The sequence below is a fragment of the Botryllus schlosseri genome, chromosome 1, assembly GCF_051294905.1.
Source record: "Botryllus schlosseri isolate E-star chromosome 1, Bs_hap1, whole genome shotgun sequence".
Lineage (NCBI taxonomy): Eukaryota > Metazoa > Chordata > Ascidiacea > Stolidobranchia > Styelidae > Botryllus > Botryllus schlosseri.
Window position 1 is genome coordinate 3,480,424 of NC_137236.1, and position 19,070 is coordinate 3,499,493.

Below are 19,070 nucleotides of genomic sequence, written 5' to 3' on the forward strand. Positions count from 1 at the left end.
AATTACGACCCGATGTAGCCGACGTATATCGATATTGATGATTGGAACCCCAGAAATAGGCGGTTCAACAATAATAGTACATATATTTCATCAAAAGAACTATATTCATCCTATATTTTGAATTGTCAATGCCAATCCATTATGACGTCACAACTGAATACTCCTGAAGTCGCGACTTGAAAAAAAAATATGCCTTAAACATGGGCTTTGTTTAAAACAGGTTTGTTTTAAATTGTTTTAGTTTTAAATGCAACCCTACTTTTAGTAATTGTTCTAGTCGGTTTTGAAAAGCGAGTTGTCGGGATGAGTGAACGAATTTTGATAAACTTTAAATGATTATATTCGTATTTTCTGTCAATGATCATGAATGACATGATTTTGAACATTTTTGCTCTCAAAATCACGCAATATGCACATTTATTGTTCGACAATAAAGCGTGACATGAGAGGTAAGAGGTAAGCTCCGTTTTACTAGAGCAATAATTAATCGTAAATAGCTTTGAATCTATAACCGATATTAATCGAATGAAATTGTCACACTGATCCCGAAAATCTAGATATTGATCGACTTCTTGATTCTCAAAATATTCGGCAGTAACGTAACGTTGCGCTATACGCCTACATTTTAGCGGCGGTAGTAAAAAGCTACTTTTAGCAATCAAGAACGTGGATATCGCTATGGCGCCGATTGTAAGTTTAATTTGTAAACGTGCATGTCACTTGCACGGCAGTTCATTTGTCGCAGCAGATCCAGACGAAAGTAAAGTGGGTCATTTTGATTCACAAATGATTTACGACATTACAGAAATTTCAGACTGCGCTAAGATACTATATTTCATAAGATTTGTTTGAATAACACTGTGCACTTCCGCGTTTTCGATGTACCCTAGTTAACCATGGATGCCAAATGCATATCCACGCAGATCGTGCAGCACACGCAAGGATAGTTCTACTGGCAACCATCCATAGTTCAAGTCGATAGTTCCAAGGTTTCGCCAAACCGGTATGATAACCTCTAGGGTTGGAAAATCTGTTTCCTGATATAGTTTCATCAACTTTACTTCTCAATTCTCAAATTCGTTGCCTGTAACAACGTTTTGCTACAAGCCCATATTTCAACGTCAGTACAGGCACGTTATCTAACAATCACAATATGGATGGCTAGTTCCTAATTCGGATTGGTCAACGTGAACATCACTTCCAAATGAGTTCATTTCACTCTTGTGATTAGGACAACAATGGTGATTTGAAAATTACATTATCACACATTCACACAGGCCGCGCCATGAATCAACCGATGAATCAACCTAAAACCTAATCCAGCCTTCCAAGCAATATGTCGGGAAAAGCGTATTAGCGGGGGATATTGATTGCCTGTATGTATGACAGCAATTTTGATTTCGAGCCCCATTTAGATTATATTGATTGTTTGCTATAGACTAGAATTATATTGCAGAGAATTCTAAAATGTGAAGAAATGTCTCGCGGCACCCTTGCGAGACGTGAATGGCACACTACTTTGGCGCGATACACCGGTTGAAAACCACTGCTTAGCCGTTCCTTTACACTTTCAATCGACACAAACAGACCGCCTAAATTCGCTGTTACAATTGTTATGCCAAATGGGCCAACGACTTGGATCGCAAATTCACTGCTGTGTGCGTCGCAACTATTTTCTTCACATTTCGAAAACACTCTGGTTATCAGGTTGTGAGATGTTCTCCTGATAGTGAACTACCGGTAATGAGCGGAATTTGGTACCATCTTTGGCCGTGACAGTTGCGATTCCGATGTGTTTGGTATTAGGCAGGAGGCACACATCAACACTGATTCCGGATCACATAGCGATTTTTTTACAAGTGCGAGTTAATGAAAGAACACTATTTTCAAAACATACTATATTCTGCTGACAAATTAATGTGGCCGCATATTAAATGTGGAGCTGGACAGATTTTCTCACAACTATTTGTCGGTGAATGCTTGACTGTCATTGTCCATTATTGTTCACCCTCTCACTCACATCTGACACCATTACATAATCAAACTGATCGGTTGTATCAAATTTGATCGCGCGAGAAAACATAATCAGCATGGATCAACCAAACCCCCGACTTTCGACGAATCGGTACATTGGTGCTTGTAATGTTATCCTTGGCGATATTACTGAATTTGGTTTGACATAAGTGACGAATAATTCCAGACCATGCAGTCGAAAAAGGCCTCTTTCCATATATTGTTTCTGGAAGAGACCAAATCAGAAGACAAAATTATTGTGGTAAGCCGGGACAAGAGTTTAAACTTATTCTGTGGCGTGTTAATTCTGGTTCTAAATTTCGGGCAGCAAAGGATATCTTTACGCGAGATGCTAAGCAATATTTCCTCTAAGCTGAGTACGTGCGTAATTGCGCAGAGCTGACACGTCCTCTGAGCACAGAAGATCTAAGCTGTGCACAAAAACTCCGAAGTGATGATCATTTTTTCAGTCGTTACGCACTGCTGTCCAAGGACCGCGCAGTGAGTTGAAGAGTGCGCGCAGACTCGTTAAAAATTAGAGGGAACATCGCTGCTAAGTTAATGTGTACATAGCATAATATTATTTTCACATCAATTACCGGGGATGACTGTTTTTCCACAACAAAACTCACTGACCATGTAAGAATGCTAACAAACAAGGTTGAAACTGAACAATACAATAATCAGACAGCAATACCGAAGCTGGAAATTGGAATCAGCATTCACCCAAGTTGATTAATCAAAGTTTATGTAGACTAAGGGCGAAGGTTACGGAAGCTGGTTCATCCAGGTTAATTATGATCGTAGAATAAAAAACTTTTAATATTGGCTAATAAACTTTGATACCGGTATTGCGTTTCCCGAAAAATGAACATTTGCATAATATCCACTCTGAAGAGTAAATCCAATGTGCCGTCTACCATCGTCATATATTGCGCACAATTAGCCAGCTTTCACCGCCCGGCAATTAAACTAGGTCGGTCGTCATACAGGCCTTCAATGATTTGGGATAACAGCTGATGTCTATGGCAAATCACTATTTGGAGTAGCTAATCTTCAAAGTAAGCCATCGCTGTCGGGTTCGTGATATCGATGAAAATAATCTTGATATACCGTACTCATATATCATGTATGTTCATAGTTCGCTGAGCAGGTTGCTACTAGATCGTTCCCATCGAATATGATTTTGAAAATTGCTATGGTTCCCACAATAGGCCTAACCGACGTGAAAATATGACCCCGAATGGATTGCTACGAACAGTGCATCGCCGCGAAAAGATGTGAATATTTCACCATATGATATGTGAAGAGGGGAGGATTCAAAATTAAATAAATTCCAGAATAACACAAAATATCGTTTTCCTACGAAATGAATCATTTGAAAAAGTATGACTCACTCGTATTCGATTTTCCAGACACCTTGCAATGATGTCCAAAAGCTCATCGTCGATGCTGCAGTATGGTAAATTCAAAGAACCAAGGATCTGATTCCTTGCTGCAAGCGATCCAACGATGTGAGCTTCATCGCGATCCAATGAGATGCCAGATGCGTCAATGACGGAAAGACCTTTTATAAGATTGTCGTCGCCCGATTCGTAGATTGCTGTATATAGTTCCATGAGAACGTATCTGTCTCCGTATTCAGTCTCATCGTGAAGTTGTGAACGAATCGATCGATAAAGAATATGTTGCTTCTGTGTTTGATCCGAGACTGTCAAGCAATACACACTGTCGTTGTATTCGTAATGTTTCTTGCCTTATTGTTTACATAACTATTGTATGATTTACGTGAGTGTGATGAGCGAGGGTTCAAATGGAGTCATTGAGTTCTAATCGCTAGTCCACAATAACAGGAGCATTTCATGCGCATCCATGTCACATATCCGACTGAGATCGACTCCAGAATGTATACCTAAGTGTTGGAGGTTTATATAGGCTCACCCTCCGGAAGCTATATCTTTCAAAAAGCTTAAAAGTGGGCCGTGCTACAAGTCGGCGGATGCGAAATCAAAAATACAAAATATCGGCCTGGCGTAAATGACACCTTTAGTCGACAGACACCATAAATACACGAAACAAACAAACAAACAAACAAACAATGTCACATAGTGATCATCGATGAGCCCTGGTAGCGCTCACGATCAATCTGTGAAGTTATGCAGATTTTAGATCCATAAGTTTTATTTAGCCGACTGAATGTAAAGACTTATTTACCGGCCGTGTATGAATTTAAGATCTTTCGACTATTTCACCCCTTCGGTTTTGACGATACCATCAAATTCATGATAAACTATAAGCGACCCATAATAATCAATCGGTGCTGCGGCAGAATAGTCGCGAAAAATCATGATTACTTACCGCTGTGAAGTTTGCTAGTAGATTTCATGTAAACGATGCCTGTAACGAATCTTCGAACCACGGACCATCGTTTCTCATGTAGATGTTGGCCATCAAAGCGAGAGAACCTTTCAAGCTCCGTTTCCGAGATAAAACTAGCTGCCAGAAATTCCTGCATGCTTTGATGGCAGAAGAAGAATGTGAAGTCGCCTTCCATCAAGTGACGGCTGAGGATGTTGTTGTCAGGCACTTTCGTCATCAAATCCTGTACTTCGTCCGCGGATATTCCAAACCGATCCAAATCTGCTTTGTAGAACACGACTCGTCCCTCTTTCATGCCTTCAAACGCCATTGCCTTCAATTTGTTGATAATCGAGAGGATTTGCTTACGGTTTCGGATGTTTTCCACACTCCGTAAGACTAACAGGATCCTGCTGTACAGTTCTGTCACGGTAGACGGAGGAGGTCTATCTGGATCAATTCCCATCACCACCGCTATCAAAATCAGGAAAACCGGGACCGATACTAGTTGTAATAATCGCGGTGACATGATTTCAATCTTCTCCCAGAGATGCTTCCCGTTGTCACAGAGAAGACACGTGAACAGTTTATAAGCATCTTGTAGTGTGAGACCATTGAGGGTGATTATTTCTACAGGGCGTGCTTGCGCCGGTAATTCGGAGACTTTGAATTCACGTGACGAGACGATGATCTTGACGTGACGAAGGATCTTGCGGGATAAGATATTGTACATGATGATCGCAGAGCTCGCGTTCTTATATGGCGTAATTTTTCTGAGGCTACACTCCCCAAGATCCCACTGCATTTGATCAAGCCCGTCAAAATTGATAACTGCATCACTTTGATTCTCGACCAGCCATTCGAAAGCTTTGTCCTCTTCAGATTCATTTTTGAAGAGACCGTCAAATAGAAACTTGGATGTTTTGATACCGCTCTTTGCATCCATGTTCTTCAATTCAATATAATGTATCATTTTTCGTTTCGGTTCACCGTTGTCACTCACAGATGAAATTCCGAGCGCTTTTTGAGCAATTCTCCGCATGAGGGTGGTTTTACCCGATCCTGCAGATGCGACGATAGCAGTGTAACCAACTTTATCGTTTGAAGGTAATTTCTCATACTTTGACAGCGATTCCATTATCTTTTCCATTGTTATCGATTTACCGTCGTTGTCGGATTGACGATAAAACCCGACTTCCTCTATCAACTGACTTTGAAAATCTTTTCTTTTAGATTCACGAACAGTTTCGTCAGTTGAAGAATTTTTATCGCGAAAACGCCCTTTGTAGTAGTCATCAACCTTGACTTCCTTCATCTGCGGGAAAACCTCGAAGTCAGGTTCGTGAAGAAATTCATTCTCGAAGTCTTCGCGAATGCTATTTGCCGTTTCTTGTCGAGTATGGTCGTTTATAACCTCTATCAATTTCCTGTAATCTTCACCTGTCGAAAAAATATTATTGTAGCTTTTATCAAGTATCGCACAAAATTTAAAGGAGTAATTTCAAAAAAGACATGCTATAAAACGATTTCTGGTATGGCTCTCTTTCTGTTCGGTTTGTTAGCAATTCTTATCAGTTCAATACACCACAAAATTGCGATACAATGAAAGGATAGGAAAGTGTCGAAACCACTTGGAGTAGTCTATGGAATCAGACACCCACCTTGGCCTAGGCCAGGGATGGCCAACCTTTTCGACTAAAGAGCCAAATAAGATTAATGTGCATGCAGATGTGCTTTTGGGCGTCCGATAAGAGTGACCCGGATAAGGTAATGGCAAAAAAGATTTACATACTATAAACAACAAAATCGATATCACTTATGTCACGAAAACTCTCTGTACGTGTCCTAGCAGCGCGAAACGCCAATTTTTTCAAAGGCATTGAAGATAGATCAATAAAATAATGTTAGTTGCATATATTGTGGTGGGTCGTTCCTGTATACCGCTCGGCTCGTTTGGCCAGGACATGATTAATCGCCGCTTGGACATATCAATATCGAAAGTTCAGTGAGCGTGCGTCAATTTTGTGCAAAGTTTTCATCGCTGACGATCTTTCCGCGAGTGCAGACGCCAATTCGCATGTCGGACCACATATTTTTGCATAATTGCCGATATAGTTGAACTCAATTCCGTATATTAGGGATATGTTTAATTTCCTTGAGGATACAACGCTACTAAAAGCAAGAAATCGATCGGCAATAAATCGCACGAGGTGCTGGAAAATATTAAGTCAAATAAGTCTGACCGCGAAATATTCTACTTTATGGTTATATACGAATATCTACGAAATTGTGGATGACCCTTGGCTACGTCAATACGTCAGAACTGATATTTTAGTCATGAACGTCCCAATGTCCACGGTCAGGCTAATCATATTTTCAGTTGCCCTTGCAAGTTCACAATGAATTACCTGGCTAATATATTTTTGGATATTTTAAGTAATTTCGAGAATTGCCTCGCGGGCCACTCAAAACCTTCTCGCGGGCCACAGGTTGGCCGGCCCCGGCCCAAGCGATGTAAAGAGGAGGTATGTACACTGAATGAGAAGTAAAAGTAGTACAGAAAAAAAGCAAGCGAAGAAATGGAGTGGCATTTCACTGAAAGCGAGATCGATAGTCAGTAACAGTATTTGTATCAGTTCTGCTCGATTTGCTCAACAATGAGCTATGTGATGGATTAGCTGCATCCTAATGATATCTATGGCACAATGGTTTGCAAACAAGAAGTTCAAAAACCACATCCAAAGACGACAGTGCCTGATCTCTCTCTATATATATAAAATATATCGCTTGATTTATTCACTTTCGTTTCAATCTGTTATAATTCACTTCGGACACTCAAGCGAGACCGCTGACAATGACAATTTCGTTGGGTTACCTTTTCAGGCTACTGATTTTGCTAAAGTCGTGAACACTGCGTTTTGCTGCAATGCCTTGGGTCAAGTTTGCATATCTAGGAGGTTTCAGGTGCGTGGTACTTTACTTGTTTTATGGATGTGCACTATGCACGGATATTCGCGGAAAATTACTTCCACGCGTTGCGTTACGTTCTTGCTGCGTACCGGCAAAACATCTAAGTTTCAGCGGTCTCGCCAGGCCGTTCGTGAAATAAGAAAGTACCATATTTGACAGCTCTGCGCGCATGAGGGGACAGCGGAATGCTGTCATGTAGTTTCAAACCGAAAGAACATAAAATGGTATACATGATTGATTGAATAACGAAGAAAGAAGCTAAAAACAGACACCCTGCAAATCTTAAACTTTTCGAGTATCTAATACCCTAATACAGGGGTCGGCAACATTTTGCTAGTCACGGGCCAAATTTCGAGTGCACAACATTTTAGCGGGCCGGATATTTTCTTATTACTATATTTATCGATCACGTCGGTATATTGCCCTACAATGCTGCAATCTCAATCATACAAATCACAAAAAGAGCAAAACACATGTATTTACACTTCAACAACGCAGGATAAATGTGACACTTGGCGCAGCTTGATTTGTGAAAGGTTTTCAACTTCTGCTAACAAGTCAGATGAAGTAAGAATCAGACCATATTCTAAATGGGCGTTGGAATACGTGATCTTAGCTAGCTCTTCGTGAATTTCATAGTTGAAAACAAAAGTTGATGCCATTTCTTTTGCATTGTTGTTCAAGCTAGGATGAAGACCCATTTCAAGAACGTACTCTTTGTCAAAGTCATTCAGCGATATGCTCTTTGTATGAAATTTGTCATTTAATTCAACTCCATCTCATTTCAAATGGGCCTATTTGAAATTTTCTGGCAAATGTTTTGGCGTTTACATTAAACGGAGTACGGAGTAGTCCGAATATATTTTGTACAGAACGAATATCGGAAAAGCGGGTGGAAATTCAGTAATTAAATATTCCTATATCACAGTTACAAATGTATAGTGCTGGTACTAGATTTACTCTCCTCCAGAGGAAAGTGAGCATAATTTTCTTTGTACTTTGACATTCCCAGAGTTGCAGTTTTGTTTCGAATGCGTCTCAACTTCTCATGTAGGCTATTTAGTTGTTTCCCCCAGAAGTTGCAAATTCAATTTGTTTAGATGTGGCGTTAAATGTACTACGAAAGCTAGATTAGATACCCATTTTCGATGACAAGATTATGAGTTGGCGATGTTTGTATTTTCAGGGAAAGTTGCTATTTCATTTCTCAGTTCATACACTCGTGCAAGCATAGCTTCTCGACTTAATGCGCGAACATGGCAGATATACAAGACATCGCCATATTGATGCTCTGCTTCTAGTAATATCTGAGGTAGGTAGGCTAGCTGTCTGTCATTCAGTTTGTGAGACAAAAACACTATTCAGGCTTGTTGTCTTAGCGTAAAATGTCTTCTGGTGAATTAAACTACAGATGACTAACCTATGGATGTTAGTTATCTATGATGAAACAGGGAAAGTTTGAGATTTTGTCATTGCGTCGGAGCAGAGGAACGGCACCTTTATTGTCGCACCCTATCTGAGAGGCAAAATCCCTTAAAAAAGTATGGTATACCCTCGGTTGCGCAATACACCTGCTTGCTAAGCACTGGTCTAGTCTATTCCACAAACATTCTCCATCTCCTAATTTCAGTACGAGATAGGCTACTAGTCGATCGCCTTCGCACCAGTTTCATGGCTTAACAATAGACTAATACTGCGTAGGATACTTTATATTGGAGCAATGCCGCATTCTTTCCAAGCAGTGCTGCACTGCAGATTGGAACTCATTACGAAACGGCGGGCCGTATTCTCGTGGGAACTAGTTATTTCGTCGCGGGCTGGACGATTCCGCCGTAGGTTGCCGACCCTTGCCCTAATATATCAAAAAATTATAGATGCAAATCTTTACTGCAACTTTCCAAATGCAACAATAACTTTCCATAGTAATAATTAAACTTTATGTAGAGAGTAAGGGTTCTCAATCGTTGGGGCATGGCCCAATGGTGGGCCACATGAGTAATGTAAGGGCTATTTGGAAAATTGTGAAATTAGTGAAAGCTTAGTTATATTTTTTATATTTTTATTATCGAATTATACGTCGGCCAAGTTTAGTTATGTTTTTTATATTTTTATTATCGAATTATACGTCAAAGATGGGAGGGGAAACAGCGGATTTTGTCTCCTGGATATGACAACCTACGGCCAACAGCAACGGCAATAATTTCGATTATATAATAACTGGAAGTTATTGCTGTACAAGCAACCAAGTATTCCAGCACTGTCATACGCCGTATGCCATTCAAAAGGATTTAAATTAAACTCGGATTGAAATGCATTCGACGCAGAATTACGGTATCCTTGATTGGTGGATCATCCGATAATTATCCAAGAAAAACTCACATAACTCCGCTTATACTAGTCGGAATTGAGTCAAATACGTTTTGCATCGGTTGGCAGAAAAATGTGATTTTTTTTTATTTTTTCCAATAAATGAAAATTTTTAATTGGATTTGTGGAGGGAGTCCTATATTGTTAGAATTGAACCAAATTTGGCGTGCAGCGTTTTTTTAAGGTAGCCTGAAAATTTAATAAGTGAACGGCTGGAATCCGGAAAAAAGGGTGTTTTTGAACAGCCCTATTATGCAATTAACGTCATGTATCTAAACCACAGTAGATAGCAGACAAAGCCTACGAGGCCAGCGACACGACATTTCGAGCACGAGTCCTATTACAGATGCGATTACTTGGGCCTACGGTTATGTCGTGCGCACCAGATCGGTTGGAGATGCGACTGATTACGCAAGGGATTGCATCTCCCGCACATGGCCTGTTGAAGATGCGATTGTTAAGGCCTGTCGCTGACGCGTACGCGTGCAGCAATGTCGTGCTCAATGATGTAGTTTCGCTCGCGTACAAACGGCAAACTAACTCAGCAGGAGATCGAGTTCTGTGCTGCTCATTGATTGGCAACACGTATCTCGCTAATTGGCAGCGCATTACACTGAGAATACGAATTACTGGGCACGGTAGCTGAAAGTGATGCGTGATTGGAAACAAACACAAATAAAGGTGTGATTTCAAGTTTCTATCGAGGGAGATTTTTACAAGGCTTGTTGTTCCCATGTATAATTCGCACCCCCTATTTTAGGGCAAAAATCGGTAAAATTTTGCGCATTAAGCCAAGCATAAAGAAATAAACACTGGTATAGCAGCTATTGATGATATCAGTATAGCTTACAGCAGCTGTGTACGCCCGTGACAATACCTGCCAGTGTTGGGACCAAGTCACTAGCTTCAGTCATGAGTAATTTCGAGTCATTGAACATTTTGACTCGAGTCAAGTCAAACGACTTTCGAAGCTGACTCGAGTCAAGTCAAGTCAGTCGATTTTTGGAGGTGACCCAAATCAAGTCAAGTCACGAGTCCAATCACAATTCAAATCAAGTTTCCTTTTCGAAGTAGGGGGCATGATTACGTTATTGCATTTTGCTAGCTGTCTGAAATACAGATTGAGTGGTGATTGATTTTGAATAGAACCGATGAACGAATATAGAGCTAAATATACATGCAATAAGGCGTTGTATCGCTCACATATAGGCTACGTATAACTGCTAAACTACGTAACTATAACTGCATAGTCTCAGTTTATAGTTACCAGCCAAAATAGACAACAGAGAAATGAATTGATAAAATACAATACATTACCTATTTGAATATGGATATGATACAATTCGAACCTGCGCCAATCGTTGTGGACTATATAAACTAAATTCGAATTCAATTTCATTAAAATAAAAGCTTTGATTAGGGTAAGAACAGAAAACAGAAATAGACATTTTGCTAATAAATTACTTCACTATACTATTTTGCGACAACGTAAGCTGTAAGCTTCGATCACTTCGTTTGCTGTCGATTTATTTTAGCAATGGAGGCTCAGTAAAACGCACAATCATTGAGTGATTGGTCGCTCTCACAGATTAAACCAGCGTTTTGCGAACAATACGAGCATATGCAAGATACAGTGATTAGATATAGTGATATGCAAGATACAGGCATTGAACTCCAACTCGGCCACATCGGTATGACGAGCCAGATATCAGCATCACTCTATGTGGCCTAAAAACCTGCGATGTTCCTTCTTCCTTTTCATTCTAATCCAGGCTACGAGTTTGAAATTTATGAGGCATATTTCTCTATCGCCCTCTGCTGACTCATATCCCTATTCCCCCGAAACATTTTGTTATATCCTAGCTGTTGTTAAAAAAGCTTCCTACCCCGGCGGCAGATCAGTCTCTTTCACTGCAACACCAATCCTGCCGTTTATTTTTTTGAAGAAACTGCTGTACGCAGGTTGTTGCTGTTGTTGTTGCCGGTATGGTACTCTTGAGGTATAGCATTATGACGTAACCCACTTCACCGATGGTTTAACCTTAGGTCACGGGAAAGTGATGCGGCGACCATTCATTGCGTATAAATCACTAAACTATATTAGTTTTCCATGCTTTGTTAGTGGATCAAACTGTATGCAGATCTATTAGTTTGTAGATAAAACTATAGACTGTATTAGTTTGTAGATCAAACGCTATGCCGGCCGGCCAACCCGTGGCCCGTGAGAAGGTTTTGAGTGGCCGCGAGGTAATTTCCGAAACTTCTAATATCATCCCAAATGGATTGCACAGATTGTGAACTTGCAAGGCCAACCAAAACCAGTCACATATTGGTAGTATATATATTAGGGTTACCATATTTTAGTGGCACAAATTCCGGAGGCTCTTCAGCGCCCATTATCGGATTTCATAATGATGTATGATGAGCACATTGTCCATCAATATGACGTCGCACCAGTAAGGATTTGTCTATCGACTAGAGGCGGTCAGGATCCGGTTCAGGAGTATGTGGTTCTGTGTTATAACCAGCGCCGAAGCCACATTTCTTCAGCCCCCTCCCGCCCAAATAAGCACTGATCAAGGGTCCACCGCAGGGTAATCGATGCAACTTCTGCGAGCTTACCATATGCATCTGGTCGTTAAATCATTTGAATGAATTATGTGAATGATACTGGTTCTTCCATATACTACTATATAATTTTGATCCTCTCTCCGCCCACACGATCAGAGTTAGAGGTAAGCTGGTGGAGGATGATGACTTCGAAAATGCAAGGAGCGTAGTCGTACATCGCTAAGTCATGTTTATGTCACACCGATAAGATTATTTATCAGCCAACCCCATTGCGCACTGCACGACTGAGGTATGTAAACACCGAACATCCGGTGGTTTCCAACCTTTTATGGTCGCGACTACATTTCCAATTTGAAAATGTTCTGTGGCCCAGCTCAAAATCTGATGAACTGATTATTAATTAAAGGTCGGCATATTTGTCCAGACTTACTCACAGACTCTATGAATATTGAATATACCGTTATCTTGTAATCGCGATTACAATTAGACTTTATTTTGTAAATGAATTTTATTTTCATTTATTTTTGATCGCAGTTTTTGCGAGGGTAGTAGTCCCCATATTAAAGCCAATATAGATGATACTAAATTGCCAGGCGCGAAGAAAAAATTCATGTAGCATAACATGTGCCCAAAAATAATATCGTTTTTGTTGATTTACGAAAATATTATGAGCTTACTTCAAGCCTTCAAAATTCCGGACATCTAGGCATATTTTAGAAATTCCTCCCGGAAGCAGTTTTAACAGTGAAATTCCGGACATGTCCGGGAAATTCCGGACGTATGGCAACCCTAGTATATCTTCGTACACTACAATAAAGCAAAATGATTTGCAATAGATTTATCAAAAGTAAAAAATTTCTACAAGCTTGTAGTAGCGCAAAATGTTGTCACTCGATTTCTTGTTTTAAATATTGTTGCCCCTTTGTGAAAATGAAAGAACGCCTAATGTATTAGATTGAGTCTAACTATCTTCGCGATTACGAGACAATGTGTCGTTCAACATATGCGGCCTTGCGTTTGCGCTCGCAGTAAGACCGTCGACTATGAAACCTATAGGCACAAATTGATTGACGCATTTCCTAAACCCAAGTGTTGGAGGTTTATCTATAGGCTCCTCCTCGCCACCTCATCCGCGTAAGCGGTGTCTTACAAAAAGCCTAGAAGTGGGCCGTGCTATAAGTCGGCAGTTACAGAATTTAAATGAAGAATATCGACCTGGTGTAGATGACCATAGTAGTCGACAAACACCATGAATACCTCAAAACCAACCAACCAATTGACGCATTTAGGTCGCAGCTTTCGATATCGATATGTCCAGGCGCCAAATAGCCCAGTCCTCGCAAATTTAGCCCAGCGAAATACAGCAGGCCCGCAATATACTCAAGTGACAATATTATTGACCTATGAACTTCAAAAAATGTTCGTGCTATTCCACTTTGCGCTCAGAGAATATGTATCACAAAAATGGTTCACAAAATATTTTAAACGCGGCTTGCGGCCCTCATCGATGCAAATATTGCACTTTAATTTGTAGAAGGTGAATGTATATTTGGTCGTCAAATCGCGATAGGAGATGGTGTTTCTCAGAGCACGCGATGAAATCTAAGTTTCTAGCGATAAAGTCGAAATTTTACATCTCATAACGATCGTTAGTTTGCTGAAATCAGCATCAGTACGCTGCACGAAATACATATTAGGGATCAATTTTATCGGACTGTACAATCGGCCGGCAAGGTTGTGCTGATACCGAAATTGCAGACATGCCACAAACCCGCAATAATTAGAATGACAGGGTGCGCTAGTCAAGTCATACCTAAATACCCAGATTCGGCAATGGCAATGAGCACAATTTGTTTAGACGCGGGCATAAGTTTTAATCAAAAAGATACATAATCGCAAACAATATCACACTCAGAGATTGTTATTGTTTGGCGAAAGTGTTTCTGTGGACGGTTGCAGGCCTGCATGCGGACGCGCTAAATCAAATCACCGAAGATGGTGCGCATGAGATATCGAAGACCCATTTCGCATACAGATGATTCTCGCCAATTTGCAGTAGGCTACGCAGCATCGATAATACGAATTAGTGAATTGGCATTTCAAAAGGACGGGATTTCGAGTTTTAAATGAGAAACTCACTGGCTACGCACGCAGTGTTTTAATACCGACAACGCGCTGGTTAATATCAGTCCGGAGCCAACGGCCTGCGTAGGTCCCGATCAGCCAGTCGAATTCGATCGCGGAATGGCGCGATTTTAATTATCAAAGGCGTTATTGCAGCAAGAGCAATATGGGCGCATGCCGCATCCTTATTAGTGCGAATACAAATCCTGATGGTTTGAAATTCGTTCCGTGATATGGTTGCGACCGATAGAGTCCATCCAGCATTTAAGTTTATTGGAACATAAAAGGTTCCCGCTCAAACTAATCGATTGAATTCAGAATTTGCGCCATAATCTCCATTTGCGCCACATAATCTCTTGTTGCATCAATATTTGATATCGTAATTCAACGCAATGCACTGCACATTGTGCAGTATTAATAACAAATTAAACACTGACAAGTGACATCGACGGAATACGAATATATAAAGCAGACAAGAATGAGTAGCCTATAGATGATAGCAAACGAAAAAGTAATTCATCAACCTGCGTACAGCACAATGAGGTACCGAGTCTGACATCGCGACAATTGTTTGCTCATTATAACGACGTTTGAGATGCATTGCTGCATATCCCGATAAAAGTTAGTAAAGCCTTGTTAGATTAATGAGTATGCACACTTTGCGCACGAATTTATTTCTATTCGCAGGCATACACAAACACACCTTCCTATTTCGTGCTCCAATTAAAAAGACTATCACAAAACTAACTCAAGAATTATTTTGCAAACGAATATGCGCGCAAATACAATTCAATTGAGAAAAGTAGAACGTGAATTCGTTCGTCTGGTGAAAAGAGGAGATGGTGTTTCTCAGCGCAAGCGTGTCGAAATCGACGCCGTCAACGAGGTCGCTTCAATTGTATGATTAGTGATTACTGATTAGTAATCACTGATTAGTAATCACGGATTACATTTTATATGGGCGTTTAAGGCGATAGTTGGCATTTACGCGATATAACGGACTCGCTAATTGACAGCGCAGACGGTGGGCGTTTAGGCATTTTGCATGGAGTGGCCGCCACCCCATAATTGTGTCATGGGGTGGCTGCGCCACCCCGCCACCCCGTAACTCGGCGCCTATACAGAAACGCCCAGGTATACTCTGCTCAATATCAACGTAGTAATAATCACACGCCGAAAGACAGATTAATTGGCCATTTGTCTTAATTCAAATAACGAATATAAAGTTAAATATAGATTATACATGCATAAAGCCGGTGTATCGCTCACGCACACGTTGAAGTGCTAATAAAATTCGTGAGTAACTGTATAGCTACATGCGGCCGTCTGTAATTATGATCCTAGGACCTAGAGGATCGTACGAAGCTTCGAAAAGTTGAAACCAATCGATAAGGTGCTCTACGTCCGTCTACACATCCGTGTGTATATAAACTCACAAACTATGTTCGTTCGATTTAAAATATAAAATGGCATTGGTAAAGGTGAGCACTGCGCACTGCACAATGTAAGCAATGAGTCGTCTAAGAAAAAAGATGCGTTGCTATTAGATTGATCTACTACACAGGGGCGGGCAACATACGGCCCGCGGGCCGGATCGGGCCCGCGAAGGGATTTTGTCCGGCCCACGGACAGTTTTCCGTCTTATATGATAATGCGGCCCGTGGCTACAGTCTGCCAAAATTTCCCGCTACTTGCTTACTACGTCAAATTTTAGTGACTGTATGTTATTATATACAATACATGTATGCGCACTGCGCAGCGTGCGAGAGTGGAGCTTACGCGTAAGTTCGTCGAAACGGGAAGAGTTGCATCATCGGCATTTACGATGTACTCAACCCTAATATCGTGTGTGGTAATCATGGCGTTTGTTGACTACAATGGTCATTTACACCAGGCTGATATTCCTTGTTTTCGATTCCGTAGCCGGGTCGCGGGTCACTTTTCAAATGTCGTAGAAGCCGCGATCCGCATGAATTTAATATCGAGATGAAATAGGCTACACAGTTGAACAACGACGCTATCACGTCACCTATTCAGCCCCAATGAATGGATATCTTGGTACATTTGGGGTACTGGGCTTATCGAACGCCTTGAAATCCTAATTAGTGATTGCTGCGTGTGTTGATTGATCAGAGAGAAGCATGACATGGCGTCGCCTTTATGACAATGCTGTTCTGAAATTCACATTGTCTTCGTCATTATCGGCGAGAAATGGCTTTGAAGTGACATTGCTGTCGTTAAATACATTCCTTAAATGCGATTTACAACTTGTATATGTGGATAAATGGGCGAATAATGCATCGATTCAGCAATCCGGCCCGTCAAGTACATAATTTTGCTATATCTGGCCCCCGGCTGGAGAAGTTGCCCGCCACTGTACTACGACAATGTAAGCTGTGATCGTTTCGTTTGCGGTAATTTTATTTGTGATGTAACAATGGAGGGTCAGTGAAACGTACAACAAGTGAATGACTGGTTGCTATCACAAGTGACACCGGCGTATCGCGAACAATCCGAAAATACATGAGACAGAGTGACTTGATCGACACCGTTACTGGATGACTTGCAATTGACTCGTAAATTTTGGTCCGAGTCACGAGTCAATCCACATTTCTGAAGCTCCGAGTCAAGTCAAGTCAAGTCATTTTTGCAATCTGACTCGAGTCAAGTCAAGTCATACGAATAGTTGACTCGACTCAAGTCATGAATCGAGTCATCCCAACACTGCTATGCAGTGTCGGCTATGCAGTGTCGGCCTATGATATGGATCGGATATATGAACCAATCCCGACAAAATATCGCATGAACATTAACCCTTTGCGACCGGCTGTCCAGTATACTGGACAACCATTGTTTAACACAGAGGAGTCGTTATTTAACCCAAGATAGCTAGACCTGTATTGGTCATAAACTGTTACAATCGTTTCATAAGGATAGCTCGTATGAATACGCATACATCGGACCATGTATAATCTATTATATCAATGTATATCCTATTTGAAATGAAGATTGAACACGCAAAAACGTTTCCAGCAAAATTGAATTTGTAACGATGTTCGCTTGAATGAACGCCTGAAAGGTAAACCATTGTAACTTCCGTTCTAGACGTCATATAACCAGTTACAGTTATCTTCCATGACTTGCTGTAGATTATACCATTGTATGAGAGCCCTTATATCAAAGATTAGCACGTAGAAGATGTTTCAAATTGACGTGAAAGAAAGCAATACCTTGCCACGTGAAAATCATGGCTGCGTAAGAGCACCTGGCTGGTTGCGGTTTCAGACAGATGTATAATTGCTTCAGGCAATTGCAAATTATACATATAGTTAGCCATTATCCTGGCAAATCCATCAATATCCCTATCATGGAGCTTAGTTTTGTATAAGACAACAGACACCAGCCATAGTATCGCATTTCCATATCAATATCAATCAATATCATCATTTTCATCCCATTATGCGGACGAATGCTAATGCTCTCGAAAATTGAATACCTCGTGATATGCATCAATATGAATTAAGCTCGACACCTTTTCGCATAGCTCAATTTGCACCTTTTGACAACCCATGCGAACGAATGATGATCGTTTCCACAACTACTTACTTACTTGAGTAGATTTAAAGTCGGTCAATTCTACTTCTACTTCAAGTACTTTTAGGTTGCTTGTGGAAGAAGTACTTCTACTTGTGCTTGAGTAGATTTTTTCGTCGCTACTTCTACTTCTACTTGAGTAGCTTTCTTGACTACTTTGACCAACTCTGATTGTGGGAACCTTGTAGTAAACATATGTTGTGTTGAAAACAAATATTTAATCAAGTACCGTGCATCATCTATTTAATGTGAATATGACATTTATTACCTTTTCCTGTTCTTCGTTTCTGATTGTTCGTATTTCCTGAGATGAAGGTTGTGCGGTCCTTCTCTTCGCGGTTAATCACACCATAACTTACTGTGTCAGCAATGAGATCACCCTCCACCGTTATGGGCCTACCATACGCCGGTGAAGACGAAGATCTTTGCTCAGACTCCGTAACAATATCTATTGATGCAATAAAACAGTAAGGAACTATAGAGTATATAGAAGACATGTCAAAATTCGTTCTATTCATAGTCAGTCAACATTCACTTGAACGTCAAAATCAGTGTTACTGCACACTATTGCCTTTATTCCCAACTTAATGTATTCATTGATATATGGCAGGGGTCGGGAACCTTTTACGACCGAATAACCATATTGACCAAATATTTCCAAGTGAGCTATATATATATATTAATGGACTGTTACGTCACAATGGAAAAACCGTAACGGATTTGTAGCACTAATACATGGAATTCGTAGTGTTCGCCACATTTTATCTGCTCACATGCAGAGGTGGTCAAAGTAGTCAATAACCTAAATCTACTCAAGTACGAGTAAGAGTACTTCTTCCATAAGCAACCTATAACTATTTGAAGTAGAAGTAGAATTGACTGACTTTGATAGTACTCAAGTAAGGATTTAGTTGTGAAAACGATCCTAATTCGTTCGCATGGATTGTTAAAAGGTGTAAATTAAGTTGTGCGAAAGGTGACGAGTATGATTCATATTGATGCAGACCAAATGGTATCCAATTCTCGATAGCATAAGCATTCGTCCACATCATGGGATGAAATTGATGGTATTG

At 40.6% G+C, this 19,070-nt stretch overlaps 1 protein-coding gene across 2 annotated transcripts in view; it reads right to left on the reverse strand.

The window, feature by feature from the left end:
• The window catches only part of LOC145438686 (uncharacterized), a 403,715-nt gene that overhangs the window by 238,948 nt on the left and 145,697 nt on the right, over nt 1-19,070 (reverse strand). Inside the window, exons 3-5 of one of the 2 annotated variants that reach the window (XM_080316393.1) lie at nt 18,266-18,445; nt 4,372-5,811; nt 3,411-3,724 (exon numbers count right to left, since the gene is read on the reverse strand). The exons of the other annotated variant lie outside the window; for it this stretch is intronic. Coding sequence (XP_080172519.1) covers nt 3,411-3,724; nt 4,372-5,811; nt 18,266-18,445 — 1,934 coding nt within the window. The remainder of the gene's footprint in view (nt 1-3,410; nt 3,725-4,371; nt 5,812-18,265; nt 18,446-19,070) is intronic. 2 annotated transcript variants of the gene reach the window in all.